We start from the raw sequence: 19,217 nt of genomic DNA on the forward strand, positions 1-19,217 counted from the left end.
GGGGGGAGGAGCGAGGACTCGGCGTGCAGGCTTCCCTTACCTCCTGAACACCGCAAACCAGCTGATTGCCCCGGGCAGGAGGTGGGGGGAGGGCAGGGGAGCCTGCGCACCAAGTCCTTGTGCCTCCTAAACGCCGCAAGCCAGCTGATTGCCCCAGGCAGGAGGAAGGACTCTGCACACCTCCCCCTGCCTCGTGCCCGCAGCAATCCGCTGGCTTGCGGTGTTCAGAAGGGAGGAGCGGACGCAGGGTGCGAAGTAAAGGGGGAGAAGGTGGAGGGGAGGGGAAGAAGAGGCGGGTCAAGGGTGGGAGCTTGGGGGGGAAGAGGGGAGTGCGCAGGCTGAGGGTTGAGCCCCCCTCCCCCCCTGTGGTGCTTTCAGAGTAAGGGAAGCTGCTGCTGCTGCGCAATGTGCTTCTCCTAGCCTACAGAACCTTCAGCCTCCTTGCCTGCCCCATCTCTAGTGCCAGTGGGCTGTGCCTGTGTAGGGTAAGGCAGGGGCACCTCCCAACAAATGATTGAAGCTGGCTTGAAAATCCTGAGTGGTGACGATCCTGACAGGGAACACAGCTCCAAAGTGATTAGGGGAATTGGTCATCTAATAACTTGCTATAAAGAAATTTACCAAGGAAAAAAGAGCAAAACAGTCTCTAGATGTGTTTTTTAGAGTTCAGAAAGTTCAGCAAGAGGAGCACCTCAACCAAGCTTCATGCTCAGCAATGATGATTGTAGTATTAAATTGCTTGTTTAAAATGTAGATAATGCCTTTTGTCTGGCAAAAAAAAAAATTTCCCTGGAACCTACCCCCCCCCCCCTTACATTAATTCTTATGGGGAAATTGGATTCGCTTAACATCGTTTCGCTTAAAGTCGCATTTTTCAGGAACATAACTACAACGTTAAGTGAGGAGTTACTGTACCTCTGTTTGTTGTATCACTGTCTCTCCTTGTATTAGTAAAAGAATAACTAACAAGACATAGGTATTGACTTTGGGTTGGGCTGGGTGCCATCTTTAAATTTAAATGTAGGGAAAAATGTATGTTTATCTAAGGTCCCTTCCCCTTCATCTGGCTCGTCTCTACTTTGGCTGGTGACACTCTGTTGGGCTTCTTCAAGGTATCCATGGTGGTCTGCGGAGTGCTTGTGGGATCTGTCGGAGATGGCATACAGCTCATGGTAAAACCAGCAGGTCTACAACTCAGCACCAGATCGATTGTTGTCCTCTCTGATCCTGTGGTTTGCCTGGCACAGTTTCTTCACTTCCTGCTGCTGATCCCTGTCATACCCCTTTGTCTGCATCCCCTATGCAGTCTTTTCTTAGATGTTCACCTTTGTACGTTTGTTTTGTAGCTGTGCTTGCACAGTCTCTTCTCTTTCCACAGGCCCAGGAGATCCAATATCTCTTGTCTGGAGCAGACAAGAGCGCGTCTATTGCATGGAGCCAACATGATCAGTTGTGTGCAGCTGCCCAACAAAGGAACTGCTAGGTGTGCTCACCATGCTGGCCAATTAGGAGGAGGCATTTCAAAAATAACTGGGGTATTTTTGAGGAAGTGTGTAGTTTCCAATCTCTGTGACCCTTGGGCAATGGAATTGACCATTATGACCACAAAGGTCATGGATGCAGGGAATGGGGCATTGTCAGGGTCGACACAGCTCAATCAGTGTCTACACTCGTGCTGTGTCAACCTCAGTAGCATCACTTTTTGAGGTGGGGAGCATGGTGGTTTTACTGTTGTAATGGGGTGCTTATTTTGGCTGAAGACCAATTTGAGCATAGACACATACAGAAATAGGACAACGTAAGGCGACTTATGTTGAGCTAATGTAGCATAGACCAGGTCTTGATAACTTCTGTTTTCTAAAGATGCTTTCCACCAGGATTCTTGCTCCTGGAACTTGGCTTCCTAGTGTGAAACTGTCAGAACTCCCCAAACTTCGTTTTTGGTCCAAGCAGTAATTGACTAAATGCTGACCGTCAAAGGCTCTCTCCTTTTGAAAAGAAAATGACGCTCTTAAACTTTGCTCTCAATATCCGTAGGATATAAGAAGTAAATGAAGTTTTGATTTGTTTAAAAACATGACATTTTTGGTTAAACTTAGTCTTGTATTGGTATGGAAATGTAACCATTCTCTTTTCTTGGTGAGGTGGAAATCAAAGGTGGAAGGCATGACTACTACAATGTGCTTCAGAACAAGAGCCTGGAGAAAACTTACATAGAGAATGGAAAGGAGCTTGGAATGAAATTCCTTTCAGATGAGTCTTTTTTGAATGGTCCATCAGGTAACCATGGAACTTGGTTTTTATCTCATTTTTGAGGTGAGATCTCCTAAAGGTTGCTTTGAGTATTAGCTGACTTAAAATGTCAGAACTTGATCAGGATTTCTTATTAACTGCCTATATTCCAAATGGAAATGTGGGGAAGAGGGGAAATTAAGTTAAGATAACTTAGTTCAGTAAGGAAGTCAAATGAGTAAATCACACTCTTCAACTATATTAACCCATACTTTCATGTTGATTACTGCAAATTTGTTTGTGTAGGTGAAACTCTAAGTTCTAAAGATGAAAGGCAAAGTAGTGCTTTTTTTCTAAAAATTCTAAATGAGACCAAAATTCCCAAAAAACATTTCTATCACTGACGCCCAAAATGTGTCGAATTTAATGAGGAAATGCTGGGGAGATTCTCCCTGCTGAGTCTTGACTCTCCATCACAAAACAGATGGAATGCCCAAAGCTGTTAAATTTTTTTGGTCCATAAGGGCAATGGTAGCAAGAAAGAGCATGAATTCCCCACTAGTGGTATTCACGCTTCCCTCCTGATCTTAACAGTTGCCTTCAGAATCTTCCAGTTTTGACCATGGTCAGCAAAGGAGCTCCCCTGCAAAAGCTGCCCCTCTATAGCTGCTCTTGCTCTAGCTTTTCTTCATCCCATCCGGCATTAATGGCTTTGGATAACTTTTACTGTGTTCCTCTTGGCCTTCATTCAGATTGGTGGGTCCTTCACAACTTTTTGTGTTTCTCTTTTGTGGTCATGGTGGGAAATGGGAGAAACCCAGGAATTCTGACTAGGGAACTGGCCTCTGGAGACCTTGAAACTCAAGTTTTTCTATGGCCTGGCCTTTATTTTGTGTATCGAGTGTTTGTCACTATTTATAAAGTCTCTGCTTCTTTTAAGGTAAGAGGCTTAATGACTTAAAGGTTCAATGTGGATTTGATATATTCTTTTAGGACAGAGTTTCCCAAACTTGGGATGCCACTTGTTCAGGGAAAGCCTCTGGTGGGCCGGGCTGGTTTGTTTACCTGCCACATCCACAGGTTCGGCCGATCGCGGCTCCCACTGGCCATGGTTCACTGCCGCAGACCAATGGGGACTGCAGGGAGCGGCGGCCAGTACATCCCTTGGCCCTTGCCTCTTCCCACAGCCATCACTGGCCTGCAGTGGCGAGCCACAGCCAGTGGGAGCCGCAATCGGACAAACCTGCAGACACGACAGGTAAACAAACTGGCTTGGCCTGCCAGGGGCTTTCCCTGAACAAGCAGCTTCCCAAGTTTGGGAAACACTGTTTTAGGATATCTGGTCTCACAATGGACAGAGAAGGAAGGCTGCTCAGTTGCTTCTGCAATGTCTGTACATCAGAGAAGTCAAACATGCAAATCTGCTTGCAGGTGTTGCCCTAGAAGGTTAAGCATTTTGAAGAATTACTCAAGTACCTCAAATTGCAAACTCCAATACTCTGCTTATCTGGCACAGAACTAGCCTCGAGTGAAGGAGAAACCCCTAAGTGTGAACCTGATCTGACTTTGACTTGGTGCATTATGACTTTCAGTGCCATTACCTGATTCCCCTTACACCTTGTGGTGTAGCTTCACTACAAGATCTTTTTTATTCCTTCAAGACCAACAGCTTCGTGTGCAAGAGGCCCCAACACTTGAGATGATGGCATACTTCGACTTGTCAGAATGAAGCAGAGCCTCAACATAAGAGACCAAGGCAGGTTGCGAGGCAGCCAGCAGTTCTCAAAAATATCCCTGTTAAAAGCTAGGACTCCATAGTGAAGTTTCTTGAAATCTTTGGATTTTCCCTCCTCCATTCATGTTAGTTATCATCTGCCTCTCTCACACTGGGTTCCATTATATGCTCAATAATCTGACCAAAGTTTCAGTATCCGCTTCAAGGCACACTTCTGCCCCTTTAGTAGTTGGACCTCTTGGTGCACTTCTCTGTTGAAGTTGGCACAGCACTGTGGCCACAAAGGCTGCATTTCCACAATGGAGACTACCACAAGCCAAAGTTAATGTTTCCTGAATCAAATTTGACTACCAAGGCAGCAACTAGAAAGGTCAAGCCACTTGTGTGACAGCAATCTGATTAGTTGGTGGCAGAGGCCTGTTGCTTGGATGCACAGTGATCAGAAGACTTCTGATAGAAATAGTATTCTTCTATTGAGGAACATAAGATGGTGAAAAGAAGGGAAAAATCTAATATTACCCAGTCTTTGCAAAAGTTGTCTGACCACATGGTTTGAGTTGATGGTGTCTCAACATCTGACTACCGTAGGCTCCTCACAGATTTCTTTCTAAGTCAGTAGTGAAATGATCTTCAGAAGATGGATTACCATTTACCTCTTTGTCAGCAGCAGCAAGAAAGATGCCTATAGTTCTGCTCCAAAGGAGATATGCATAGGAAATCTCTTATGGATCACTTCTGATGTGCTGGGGCAAAAAGTACTAGGATGTCTGACAATTCCATATATTCTTTTAATGATCAGAAAAATAAAACCGGCTCAAATTCTCAATCTGATTTGAGCTAGGCAATACTAGCACATAGAACTCCTGGAGCCTCCATTTTGTCTCCCCAGGTCTCTGAATTGTTGACTAAGAAGATGGTCTGACAGTCTGTGCCACTGGACCTTAAATGCATCTGATATGTGCTATGCCAAAACTGGGGTTTATTCAGCACACACTACTAAAATGGGAAAGGCTCATTGTGTGAGCAAGAGATAACAATGTTTCTGTTCTGCTTCCCTTTTGTCTATTGTGGACTACTTGCTCCACGTAAAGCCTTATGCTTTCTGTTCTCAATGTATGAGATGAAGATTGCCGAAAAGAGACTTGAGAATCTATCTCCTTACAAAGGAAAGTTGTAGTCTTTAAGACTTAGTGGTGAATTGACTGAAGGAACTAGTAATGCCTTCCTTCCGGTCAAAGACATGGATCTGTCGGTGCTTGATAGAGGTATTTTTTGAGTTTGAGAGAACCCTTTATTTAATCTGTCATAAAAGACAAATTTTCTAATTCCAGTCACAGTGATAAGAGTGAGCAGTGAGTTCTAATAAGAATTCCTCTTTTTTGCAAATTCTTCCCAAAACCTCATTCTCACCAGTGGGAAAACTAGACTCCATATATGGATAGGACATGTCATTCAGCAAGTAGGAAACACTTCATAAGATCAGTATGAAGGGAATCCCATTTCCAATCAGCACCTGTCTAAATCGCTTATGCTGTGTATTGAGATACTATGCTTACCTCAAGATGTTGGAACTCTTGTGTCGAGCGGTGAGACCTCACTGCTGGCATGTGTCTAATGTTCCCATTGTAAAAATCTACAGGACTGCTATGTGGCATCTTTACAAAATATTAATCTACAAAACATTAATCTGACCTTACTTTCCGAGGGCTCTTCTGTAATCCTTGTTTCACTAGAATTCCTCAGCCTTACTTTGAGTTGTACAGTTAGCTTAGACTCCCACAAATGAGAATAGATAGAAGCCACACCAAAGAAATTGCTGCTTACTGTGGTATCAAGTTCTTCAAGAATGTTGCGTTAGTATATTCACACTTGAGGGATGGCACCAACTTGGTGCTACTGTTTTCTAGAAGGCTTCCAAAGCTCAGCAACTAGCAGATCTCTGCAAGTGCCTAATTGTGGGCACAGAGCCTTGGGCAGAGTGGTTCTAGAATGCTCGTATATCTCCAGTCATCTCAAATCCTGCCACTAACCCCAAGGAGGAACAGATCTCTCTAAATCTTTGCACTTACTGATCTGTGTTAACTTGTTCCATGTGCACTTCTGTTAAATAGAAGTGCAAAATCAAGCTAGTATTGACTCTGCTTTGTTAGTAACATGACCAGATATGATGATCTAGACAGTGATACTGTACTGTTTTACTACAGTTCAGGTGTGTATCCCAGATTTTTTTAATTGTCTTAAAAGATGTACATTATAATACTTGTTCACTGAGCAAGCTTCATTGTCTCTTCGTAGGTTCCACTGACTTTGGGAATGTTACATATGTGGTTCCTGGAATTCATCCCTATTTCTACATTGGCTCAGATGCATTGAATCATACTGAGCCATACACTGCAGCTTCAGGTAATTGTTTTTGAAGTGAACAGGGCTCTAATTTATAGGTGTTCTTTGAAACTTTAAATATAGAAGAATATCCACTAACACTTTGATTAAAGCGACATTCAGTAAAGTACTAGTCCTTAAATATGCCTCATACGGTTTTGAAGAATGTCATCCTATTTTACTTTCTCTCCTATAAAAGGTTGCCTTTATAAGCAAATAAGTAGTAAATGTTGCGTTATAGGATAGAAATTGAACAACTATTAACTAGCTTGCTAGAAATTGTTTGAAACTAATGTACACAGATTTAAGTAACTGATAAGAGGGTCTATATAAAACATTGGTTTTGATCAGTTAGTATTTACTATAAATTAACCAACAGTAATCCACCAAAATACAAACACTTGGAAGAGCTGGAGATGCAGAAGATTAAGTGCTTGTCAAGTTGGGCACTGGTTTTGAATCCTGCTATGGTAAGCCTGTAAAGTTCTAGGTGCTCAGGTATTACAGTGATCACATAATAAGTACATAGATAGCAATGGTATTTATTCAGTAAGTATTTCAAAAATTGACTGTATGCTCTTAAAAAAATCAGATGGGATCAAAGAGCTAAACAGTTGTTCCTCAATCAAAATTGTAACTTTTAAAGGCTGAAACAGCCATAGAAACTAAAATTGGCTGGAGAATACTTTTCATATTTTCCAAATTGAAAACTGAGTGGTGGTAGGTGTCCCATATTTAAGGTTGAAGCTAGCTTCCTGTTAGAAGCCTGACTCTCTTTCAAGTTTGTGCACACAGTTATTCAGAAAGAAATCTGATCTTCCTGAAATTGTACATGTTGCATCTTAATTTTCTGGGAAGCTTAGTTGAAAATCAGGAAAGGAATTTTTAAGTTAAGATGGTCTGAAAAAATACCCAAGGTTAACTTTTTTGAAAACTCTTTAAATTGAAGTTTCTCTGATACGGCTTAGTCTAAAAATCTCCTTTTTGTTTGGGCTCCCTGAGATGCTTTTCAGTATTTTTGAGAGGGTTAGCGCATGATGCTTAAGAAATTTTTGCCCTAGCTTAAAATGTCTTAATCTTTTCTGTTGCTGGCTGGGTTTTTGAAACCAGGCTAGATGCTCTGGTTCTGACTCACTGTATGTTAGCAGCATTGCCACCCTAGCCATTCCAGTCATTTGTCAAACCGTAACTTAAACTTCTTCAAATGCTGGTCCCTATGTGTATTCCACACGTGGGCATGCGTGCTCCCGAGACCAGGAAAATCTTGCAAACAGTATCCGTTGGTCCGCATCTTTGCCCTAGTTCTCCTCTTGCTCTGCACCAAGAATGTAAGGGGAAGTGCGGACCAACTGCCTCTCAGTTTCTTCCTGCTGCATGGCCTGAGTCAAAATCCTCCAGTGTCCAAAGGTATCTTTGCATCAAGTTTGTCTTCATCTCTGTGAATATAGTTAGTGATTTTTTTTGTATAGTTAGTGTAGCTTATTTTACTCACCCCAGTGACCTTATTTTGTCTCCCCTTTCAGGAATAGGACTCTGCCAGGAATTCTGGGATTTGAAAACTGTCTCCTGCCCCTGCTATGTCCCATTCAGTGCTGCCTTTTCTGCCTTGGAGAGAGGCTCATATCTCTGCCAAGTACAGTATCTGTTGCCCAGCCCCACCCTGAGGAGAGAATAGCATTCAGACTGAGGAAATACCTCATGGAGGGGAGGGAACCATGAGACCCCAGTCAGATCCAGGCCAGGGAGTCTGCCTCCTCTACATCATCTGGAGACCTCAAGCAGTGCCCCTCTGAGCGTGAGCTCTCAAGCAAAGCCTGTGTCAAGGTTCTTCCCCCACTCTGAACTCTAGGGTACAGATGTGGGGACCTGCATGAAAACCTCCTAAGCTTAGTTTCACCAGCTTAGGTTAAAACTTCCCCAAGGTACAAATTAATTTTATCCTTTGTCCCTGGATCTCCACTGCCACCACCAAACTCCAACTGGGTTTACTGGGAATCATAGTTTGGACACGTCTTTCCCCCCCAAAAATCCTCCCAACCCTTGCTGGGAAAGGTTTGGTAAAAATCCTCACCAATTTGCATAGGTGACCACAGACCCAAACCCTTGGATCTGAGAACAATGAAAAAGCATTCAGTTTCCTTACAAGAAGACTTTTAATAGAAGGAAAGAAATCACCTCTGTAAAATCAGGATGGTAGATACCTTACAGGGTAATTAGATTCAAAACGTAGAGAATCCCTCTAGGCAAAACCTTAAGTTACAAAAAAGACACACAGACAGGAATAGTCATTCTATTCAGCACAGTTCTTTTCTCAGCCATTTAAAGAAATCCTAATTTAACACATACCAAGCTAGATTACTTACTAAAGTTCTAAGACTCCATTCCTGGTCTATCCCCAGCAAAAGCATCACACAGACACAGACCCTTTGTTTCTCTCCCTCCTCCCAGCTTTTGAAAGTATCTTGTCTCCTCATTGGTCATTTTGGTCAGGCTTTAGCTTCTTAACCCTTTACAGGTGAGAGGATTTTTCCTCCGGCCAGGAGGGATTTTCAAGGGACTTACCCTTCCCTTTATATTTATGACAGCCTGGCTTAAAGACACATTATTTCAGGCTTCTCACAGGTATATAAACAGGTCCCCCTCTAATCCAGTGTCCAGGAGAAGGGATTTTTTTTTTTTTTTTTTTTTTTTACTTCAAGTTGGGTGAATCTTTGTTTGCAGGTCCCAAGAATTTAAGTTGGCCTAGGCCTTCCAACCATGAAGGGAAAGCGCACCAGAGCAAAGCCAGTACCAGTGCCGACTGCAACCTCTAATAAGTCGAAGGACCATCAACTGCCAATACCAATGAAGAGCTCCAGACAGGACTCTCTACTCAGCAGTACCCAGGCAGTCCCAAAAAGACACACCGTATCTGTAATGGCACTGGATCTGGCAGAATGACAACCGGGACGCCTTGTACTCCAGGAAGAACTGTGACATATGCTACCACAAAGGATATCTTAATCTTCCTGGTCCTCCAATCTCCTCTACTTTTAAGCCTGGTCCTTATGAATTACATATTTATCCCAGAAGACGAGGTTCAGGTCAACACCTGAAGACATCACTCCCCTATTTCATCCACAAGCTGGAATTTACTCCCAGTATCAGTGGGAGTAAACCACTGGGGCTAGATCTGGTTGTCTTGTTGGCTGAATCAGATGCCTAAGACTAACAGTCAACTCCTCAACTTAGGGAGGTTAGCACAGACAGGGCTTCCAAGAGAATGTGCGTACCCAGTGCCCTAGGGTGCACCCCCCACCAACCTTTGACCCTTCAGATTGGCCCTATTGGGAACTCTGGGACCCTTATGCACAGTACCCCACATCCATGTGCTCTACCAGAGACTCACACTGTCCCTTTCTTTTGGAGGACAGCAGCCAGCTCTGCAGGATACGTGGAAGAGGAAGACTATGAATTAGATCCACCGTGCGGTACCCCCAAGTATATTATCTTCCTCATCGGATGAGGCAATTGCCCCATCTTCAGCCCCCTCCAGTGACCATAGGCAATAACAAGAACTATTGCAAGAGTGGCAGCAGAGCTTCAAATTCTGTTAAGGAAGTTCAGGATACTCAGCCCAAGCTCTTGAGCATTCAGCAGCTCACCAGACCCAATTGGGTAGCACTCCCAGCAAATGAGGTCATTCTGGAACCAGTTGGAGTGGTATGGCATGCACCTGCAACATGTACCTCTATTCCTAAAATGGCTAAGAAGCACGACTGTGTCTGCGAAATGAGCAGAAATCTTGTTCACTCACCCTGACCCCAAACTCTCTAGTAGTACAAGCAGTTATGGAAAGATAAAGGCAGCAACACCCCAGGGCTACTCCTTCCAATAAGGGAGCTAAACATCTTAACCTTCTGGGGAAGAAGGTATTGACATCCACCAGCCTCCTATTCAAGATTTCTAACTACCAGGCCCTGTTAGCGAAATGATTTTTATGAACTGTTCAGTTACTAGATTTCAAAGATGAAACTCCTCAGGAGAGGGCTCAATTCCCCAGCCCTTTGTTGAGGAAGGTAGACGTGTGTCTGAAACCTCTCATTCTGCAGTGGATGCAGCTGATACCTCCTCAAAATCTATAACTGCAATAGTAATGCTGTGGGAGTCATGGCTCCACTTTTCAGGATTCCCGAGGGAGGTTCAGAATAGCATAGAGGACTTGTCCTTTGAAACCAATCTCTTCAATGAGAAAACAGATGAGTCTTTACACTTTTTAAAAAAAAACAAAAAAACCCACACACTCCAGGTCAACCTTTTCTTCCCTGGGCACCTATATTCCGGCTCTGAAGGGGAATCACCGCAAACAGTCATATAAGCCAAAAGCTCTTCCACAGACTTTCTACCACCAGTGACCCTACAAACCACCTTGCAAGTGACAAAAGGGTCCAGAGGCCAAGATAGGCAGGAAACAAGGAAATAAAATGCCAAAACAGTTAAGGCAGAGTTAAGATTCAATTGCATCATTTATCTGTATGCATTCCAGCATGGACCCTTCAAAGCTTTTTATAAAAACGGAGTGGCAGAGAGGAGGGTGGAGCTGGTGATGTGTGCAGCTGGATGCGCAGGGCTGGGAATGTGGGGCAGAGCACTCTACTGCATTTACTGTTAGATGTAGCTGTACTGAACGGTGGAGGGATTAGCTGGAGCAGGTTGGCACAGCTGTCACTGTGATATGTAGAATAGTGCCTGTGTACCTTGAGGGATCGACTGAGCCTCATTTAGTTCTGAGTTTTCTAGGCTGCGCTAGTAGCAGTGACCCCCAGTGGTTTTATCGTGGGGATTGTCAACATGGGGGGTTCTGGCATATGTGGCTCTAGGGCTTAGTGAAGGCAGTGTGTCAGAAGGAGCCCTCTGGGCAAGGGTGAAGGAGTGGTAACGTTTGTCACCCAAGCTAAAACTGAGTTTTTTGCCTTAGCCAAAATGTCCTACAGTTGTCATGTGTTCTGGTTTCAACCCATTCTGGATACAGTGAGTGTGTGTGTGTGTGTTGGGATGTCACTTGAGGACAGCGGAGTTAAGGATGCATTGCAGTAGTGGCATGTACTGTAAACTTCTATTTTCTGCTTTTCAGGTTTAAAGTTGTCACCCCACATTCTAGAAGGGTCGGAGGCCCCACTGGGCAGCTTCAGCTCCTTTAATGAAGTGTTTGGGCATTTATTTTTAAAGCTGTTTTGCTCTCTGCTTTATTGTGGAGCTTATCATAAACCCTCTCCAATCCCTTCTGCCTAGCTTCCTGTTACAGGTTTTAAAAAAAAAATACACGTACTGACAGGATTATATGGCAGTGGGAAATAGACGGGATCTCTCAATTGTTCATTTCCAGGCATTTTACGTTTGTACTTTTCTACAAATAGGACTTTCTGTAAAAACAAGGAATACTAGTTTTAGTTAGATTTTGCTAAGACCTTGACTTTTTTAAGGTTGTTCTATTTCCAATAATATTAATATATTTGAATGCGGATGATACTAAACTGGGAGGAGTGGTAGATATGCTGGAGGGGAGGGATAGGATACAGAAGGACCTAGACAAATTGGAGGATTGGGCCAAAAGAAATCTGATGAGGTTCAATAAGGATAAGTGCAGGGTCCTGCACTTAGGACGGAAGAACCCAATGCACAGCTACAGACTAGGGACCGAATGGCTAGGCAGCAGTTCTGCGGAAAAGGACCTAGGGGTGACAGTGGACGAGAAGCTGGATATGAGTCAGCAGTGTGCCCTTGTTGCCAAGAAGGCCAATGGCATTTTGGGATGTATAAGTAGGGGCATAGCGAGCAGATCGAGGGACGTGATCGTTCCCCTCTATTCGACATTGGTGAGGCCTCATCTGGAGTACTGTGTCCAGTTTTGGGTCCCACACTTCAAGAAGGATGTGGATAAATTGGAGAGAGTCCAGCGAAGGGCAACAAAAATGATTAGGGGACTGGAACACATGAGTTATGAGGAGAGGCTGAGGGAGCTGGGATTGTTTAGCCTGCAGAAGAGAAGAATGAGGGGGGATTTGATAGCTGCTTTCAACTACCTGAAAGGGGGTTCCAAAGAGGATGGCTCTAGACTGTTCTCAATGGTAGCAGATGACAGAACGAGGAGTAATGGTCTCAAGTTGCAGTGGGGGAGGTTTAGATTGGATATTAGGAAAAACTTTTTCACTAAGAGGGTGGTGAAACACTGGAATGCGTTACCTAGGGAGGTGGTAGAATCTCCTTCCTTAGAGGTTTTTAAGGTCAGGCTTGACAAAGCCCTGGCTGGGATGATTTAACTGGGAATTGGTCCTGCTTTGAGCAGGGGGTTGGACTAGATGACCTTCTGGGGTCCCTTCCAACCCTGATATTCTATGATTCTATGAATGCCTTGCTGTTATACAGATTTTTGGTGGCTAAATTTTTAACCTGAAGTGGTGTTTTGGTTTTACCACAGGGTCTCAAGAAGCACAGTTCTACACTCTGCGTGCAGCAAAAGCTTTGGCAATGACTGCACTAGATGTTATCTTCAAGGCAGACCTGTTGGAAAAAGTCAGAGAAGACTTCAGACAAATGACACTAAAAGAGGAAGGCCACTTAAATGTAAGGGAACAAGGCAAAGAATCTGGCACTGGGGCAGTGTGTGCAACACGTTAAACAAAACTAAAGCCTAAATACTTTCATGTTAATGGAATAAATGTTCTACTTGAATCCTAAAGGAGGCAGGACAGATTTCTCAGCGGGAGGAAGGTTGATTTTTTTTTTGCTGTTTTTTTTTTAAGAGGGATGTAGGGAAACCAAATGATCTCATTACTTTCAAAAATATTTCCTCTTTAAAAATAACTACGTAGTTTGTAATTTTGCATGCTATAAAATGATGCATGCTTTTTGAGTCTGGGTGGTTGATCCATAGTGACAGACAATTGGTTGAATGCTTTTGCACAGTAGTTCAGTCTACAGCTACAACATCCACATTTGGGGGTAAGATGGCAGAACCATATAGAAAAACTCACCTATTAAAATATCCTAAATACATTGACCTGTCATGGTAAACCTTTTGTGGGGAAGGACTGGAGGAGCCATATGTTAAAATCTGTACAAGATGTATAACAATCCCATCCCCTAGCCAAAGTACAAACTTTCAGGGGAAAGTAACATACCAGAGGGTAAATCTGTACACTTGCACCAAAATAGGGTGCCTAAAATAAAATTCTAAATACTTATGTAGATGCCTAAATTGGTAGCCTTATTTTTCAGTGGTGCTATGCTCCTAGCATCTCCCACAGAACTAATTGGAACTGCATGCTTCCAAAAATCAGGGCTTGCTCATAGGAGTTCAACTTAGGACTTGTCTGCAGGAGAAAGCTGCACCTGTTTAAAGGTGTCAAATTTTTTTTAAAGCCAATTCAGTTAGACTAGTACAAAAGGTTTCATAAACACTCCTTGTATTTTGGTTTAACTTAAGTTTAATAATCTGTTTAAGCCAAACCAAAATAAGTGTCCACACAAGATTTTGCTTAAGTTGGTTTAAAACCATCTGCCGTTTTCTCAAACCCAGCATCAAGTTTATTTTTTAAAAAAAAATTATTTATTTTAAGTCTTCACCCTGGTGCTGTCATACAGAACTAGTCTCCCCAGCTCTCCTTCCTGTCAGTTTCCAGTCACGTGTCATTGAAAGACTAGAATTCAACACTAATGTAACGAAGCAAAGAGAACAGCTGTGCAAAATGGAATGTATCTGAAAGACTAATTATTACATGTCTGACTTTGAGAATTTTTTTTCCTAATGTTGGACAATGGACTTACTCTTTTATATTCCCCATGTACTTAGTTTCTCTGGTAAATCATAGAACAGTGATTGTCTGTTCAGGACTTTCTGGAAAACATTATACAAAATTAAATCACAGAACTTTTGTATTCAAAATGCTGCATGTAAGTGTTTGATACCGTTTAAAGCCAACTGGAAGCTAAGTCCCATACAATTGCATAGCAAATGAACATTTTCATAATCATCTTGTTTAAAAGTTACTTAATAAATCTACCACGTTTTCTTCCTAGAGCAACTTCAGTACCTCTGCTGATCTTACACATTATAATGCAAAACTTCAGTATAATATTTACATTCTCTAGTCTAGAGTACATGCATTCTTTTCCCTTTGATCTTTCAGAAATTACATTTTAGGCTACACTATACAATAGTAGGCCCTGGATTTCTTCAGAGCTTTATAAAAAAAATATTGTAGTATCTTTGGATAACTACTAACACTTCAGTCACGGTCATCAATAGTCCATGGATCCTTTTAGCTAACAGTATTTGTCCTTGGATTAATAGAAGACTGATTCTTCATCTTATAGCCAATTAAGATCTTGCTGGTATCCAAGATTTTACAGGTTTTGGATCAGCAGATAAAAATAGTGGTTTCCCTGAAGTTCTTCAAGAATCCGTAAGCCCCACTGTGTCATAAGGATGTACAAACCCTCATCTCACAGCATTCCCTTTGTTCAGATGGAGAGAATCCCAGCCCAAACCAGTTAACAGTTAAACATAAATGTCTATATTGTCTGTAGCCTTTAGAGATGACAATGCTGCTCTCCCACTTGGTTCATAAAATGCACCCTGATGGGACCATATGCTCTAACTGGAGGTTTCCTTAATGGATAAAACTGAAACCACTCTCCTGGATCAAAATTGTTTAAAGTATTGGGGAGGCAGCCGTGACAGCAGATTTATCTTGTGGTCTTGTGCTGATCAACTGGAAAGGAAAAAGGTTCAAGGAAGTCCTAGATTTATAATATCTTGCCCCTTGAATCTTGGCTCAGATGTCTACATGGAAAACTATTCCTGTAGTGGAGACTTCTGATAAAACTTCAGTGTGGGGGGAAGAAAAACCTAATGAGAGTGCCAGCTGACCATCACACCCTTCTTCTGGATGTTTCTGGCCCCTTCTAGGTGAGTTACCTTACACAGTTTTCTGCATGTGTGCAGAGACATGATTCAAACAAATCCCTGTCTCCTTCTCACTGCTTCTCTCCTGATTAGAGAGGAAAAAATTAAAAATGCTACAGTGTAAAGCATGTGGAGTATCCTAGCTCTGTGTGCCCAAACCTTTGAAGTCAGAAGCCTGTCCTGACACTTTTATTAAATTTATTAAATTTTATTAATAAACTTTTATTAAAAGGGAATGCTGTGAGATGAGGGTTTATTAAATTAATGCTTTAAATTCAGGATCAAAAAAGAGTGGAAGATGACTAAGGGAGGAATTTCATGTTCAGATACAAACTGTTTTGATATTAGCACACTCATGAAATTTAAGACTGAAAAGCAGGTTTATTGCATTTACTTTAACTGAGTTTTTCTCAAGTATAAAAATTCTAAGAGAAACCCACAGAAAATAGTAAATGAAGTAGAGCTATGTGTATTCCTCCAAAGCACCCAATTATCCTCTTTGAAGTGGTGTTTTAGCAGCACAAGTGCTGTTTTCTAACCAAGTGCAAAGTAGGAATATTACTGGGATATGGAAAAATTCTGATCTAGGTCTCCCTCAGTCTCACTGGGTGATGCTGTTTTGCTTTAATTAAATATTAATTGGAGCAGAGATTTACAATGACTATAGCCCAGGGGTTAGAGTGCTCACCTGAGTGGGAACAGATCCTTGTTTAAATCCCTGCTCCTCAGGCAGTGGGGACTTCAACTGGGGTAGTCTCCCACATCCTGGCTGAGTACCCTAACCACTTGGCTAAAGATAAGGGAGGTGGATGCCTTTTCTTTCCCCTACCCTCCCAGCTGTTTTGTGTGAAGTTAAATGGCCTCTGAGCACATCTACTGGATTGGGTCCCATATACAACTTAGGTGCCCAATGCCTATCTCACTTCTGGTTCATGGGTAACTATATGGCTTAGATGGGATATTAGACATCAGGATGCCTCAGTGAAGCAGCAGTGTGCATGCCCAGATGCAGAAACATAGGCACCAGGGAATTTTCACTACAAAAACTTACATGCTGAGCAAGTTTAGGCACCTACGGGGTTTTGTGGTTCACAGTGGTCATTGACTACCTATCCTCTGTGGCTATTCTTACATACATCATACAAACTTTTGTGAGAGGAACAGACTGATCCAAAGTCAGTTCAGAACCGGACACTAAGCTAAGTATGTCCATGATAGAGAACTAAATATCAAAGCTAGCTGGCATGTAGTATGCTACTGTGTTTTCTTTTGCATTGGTCTTTGTTAAATTTTGTCCAAAAGTTCCCTAATAGGGTTTCTTTTCAGTATTGATGCATCAGCCCAGAGATGAGTAGTACAATTTTTCCTGTATTTTATATGGTCCTGTGGCTTCTAAAGTTAGTTTGTGAAAAGTTTTTGTTTTTACTTTCAGTGCATTTGTATGGTTTTTCTCTGGTGTAGAATCTTTGTTTATAGTATTGAGCTTTTCTTCATGGTTTTTTTTTTTTTTTCCTACTCCCCTCCTGTGTCAGCTATCTAATGTTTGTCTTGTATGATTTTTTTCCTCCAATGCACTACATAGATTTTGATTTTTCTCAGATAGGAATATCCTGATGCAAATTTTCTTCATTATGTTACATGAATGTCCCATCTTCAAAGACCTCTGTATTCCCCAACTTCTTTTCTAGAAGAGCTATGGAAGTTAGTGTCATTCTGTGGTAGACTTTTTTTCTGTCCTTTGCAGCTAGGACTGCAAAGAACGGAAACTTTATCTCAGAAGTTTCAATAAAGGATCTGTTGATCTTTGAGATATGTATGTGACAGGTCAGCTGAGTTCCTTAGAAAGCTTTGGCAGTGTTGCTTCCTTTTCCCTCTTCCTCTAGGATTCATTTTACAGGTTTTGGCCCAAAGGCATGCATCTGGGATCCAGGTGCTGCTACTAACCCATGTTAATGGGAGCATCTCATCAGATTAGCCCATTAAGGCAACTGTGTAAAGAGAAAGGGTGGATGTAGCTATGCTACCGGTTGATGTTGACAGCCTTGTTTGGTGTTTTGGCCCTTCTCAAAGTTGAGGAAGGGCAAAATAAATAGACTTTAATCTTTACCTAATTATCTGGAACGCTGCTGTGATACATAAAAGCCAACCTGCTTGTGCAGGCCCTCTGACAATATGGTTCCTTTCTTTCCCAAACAGATAGCTGTCGGGCTGAATAATTTGTGAAGCCTCTTTTACTTTGAATTCTTAAAATATTTTTTTATTCTCTCTGGCTGTCTCGCATCAACACTTGTGTCCCAAAGTGGATGTAGTTAATGCTGTAGAATAATCATAGTCAACATGCTATACAAAAGTCAGTCAAATGCTAAAATTGCAGATATTTCCATTCATTAACATCTTCATCAAACATGCACCTGTTGACATCTGCTTCATTTGCTGGAATTGGATAGTGACCGTAGTATTCAAAATATTTGATTTTTAATCTTGGGGTACAGGTTTCACTCCTAGCTTATGTAACTTCAGTTTTCTCTGGAAGGCTGTACTGAGCTCCCTGAGTCCTAGAAGTATAGAACTGGAAGGGACCTTGAGAGGTCATCTGGTGCAATCCCCTGCACTGAAAGCAAGTCTATATAATAACTAGACCATTCCTGACAGGTGTTTGTCTAACCTGTTCTTAAAAACCACCAATGATAGAGATTCTACAACCTCTTTAAGCAATTTGTTCCAGTGCTTAACTATCCTGACAGTTAGGAAAAACTTCCTAATGTCAATCCTTAACCTCCCTTGCTGCAATTTAAGCCCATTGCTTCTTGTCCTATTGTTAGAGGTTAATGAGAACATTTTTTCACCCTTCTTGTAAATTATTTACTTCAACTTTTATGTTCTTCTTCAGACTAAAGAAACCCAATTTTTTCAGTCTTCCTTCATAGGTCTTGTTTTCTAGACCTTTAACCATTTTTGTGTTGCTCTCCTCTGGACTTTCTCCAGTTTGTCCACATCCTTCCTGAAGTGTGGTGCCCAGAACTGGAAACAACACTCCAGTTGAGCGCTTAGCGGGGAATAGAGTGAAAGAATTACTACTTGTCTTTCTTGCAACACTCCCTTTACATCCCAGAATGATGTTTGCTTTTTTTCCCCCCAACAATAATACACTGACTCATATAACCACTTATAAATCTGTTCAGTTACTTTAGAATAATCAAATTAAGATACCAAAGTAGAGTATAAAGGAGGAGGAAAAATCTTCATGCTTTATTGGCCTTCATGGGTTGTTTTTTTTTTTGTTTTTTGGTGGTATCTCTTTTAGAAATAGTTGTAAGTTGTCACTGAGGTATGAGAGAGAGTGTGGGTGGAAGTAATACCTTTTACTATACCGACTTCTGTTGGTGAGAGAGACAAGCTTTCGAGCATACCAAGCGCTCTCCCAGACTTGAAGAGCTCAGAGACCAGCTTTTGAGCTTACACAGAGCTCTTCAAGTCTGGGAGAGCGCTTGGTATGCTCGAAAGCTTGTCTCTCTCATCAATAGAAGTCAGTACCGTAAAAGGTATTACCTCATCTACCTGGTCTCTCTAAGGTCCTGGGACCAACACAGCTACAACAACACTGCATACAACAATTGAGGTATATGTAATTCATATGTCTGCTGCCCTATTTTGTGGGTAAGTGGGGGACCTTTTGTTTCAAGTGTTTGACACATTTCACTAACATTGGATTCAAAACCACCTACATTAAACAATGAGTTGCAAAGACAGCGTGATTGTTTCTCCCCTCTGCTCTCCACCAACTGAAGCACAGAATTAAACTTCTAGTTCTTACAGGGATTTATTTGTTCTACCTTCTCTACAGTGGGTTGGGTTCAAACAACCGCTGGTACCCTTTGCAGTTTTAAGCCTTTTTTTGTTCTGCAGACCTGTCGACTCTAC

General features: G+C 42.1%; 1 protein-coding gene across 4 annotated transcripts in view; it reads left to right on the top strand.

Annotated features, from left to right (window-relative positions):
• The window catches only part of PM20D2 (peptidase M20 domain containing 2), a 66,661-nt gene that overhangs the window by 17,409 nt on the left and 30,035 nt on the right, over window positions 1–19,217 (top strand). For 2 of the 4 annotated variants that reach the window (XM_084625058.1, XM_084625059.1), the window contains exons 5-8: window positions 2,145–2,280; window positions 6,263–6,370; window positions 12,807–12,952; window positions 15,170–15,299. In XM_084625058.1, the coding sequence (XP_084481184.1) occupies window positions 2,145–2,280; window positions 6,263–6,370; window positions 12,807–12,952; window positions 15,170–15,259 (480 nt within the window). In that variant the 3' untranslated portion in view covers window positions 15,260–15,299. Of the gene's footprint in view, window positions 1–2,144; window positions 2,281–6,262; window positions 6,371–12,806; window positions 12,953–15,169; window positions 16,736–19,217 lie in introns of those variants that run through there. The other 2 variants (XM_084625057.1, XM_084625060.1) reach the window with 2 other exon arrangements.

The sequence above is a fragment of the Lepidochelys olivacea genome (assembly GCF_965140295.1).
Source record: "Lepidochelys olivacea isolate rLepOli2 genome assembly, chromosome: 3".
Taxonomy (NCBI): Eukaryota; Metazoa; Chordata; order Testudines; family Cheloniidae; genus Lepidochelys; species Lepidochelys olivacea.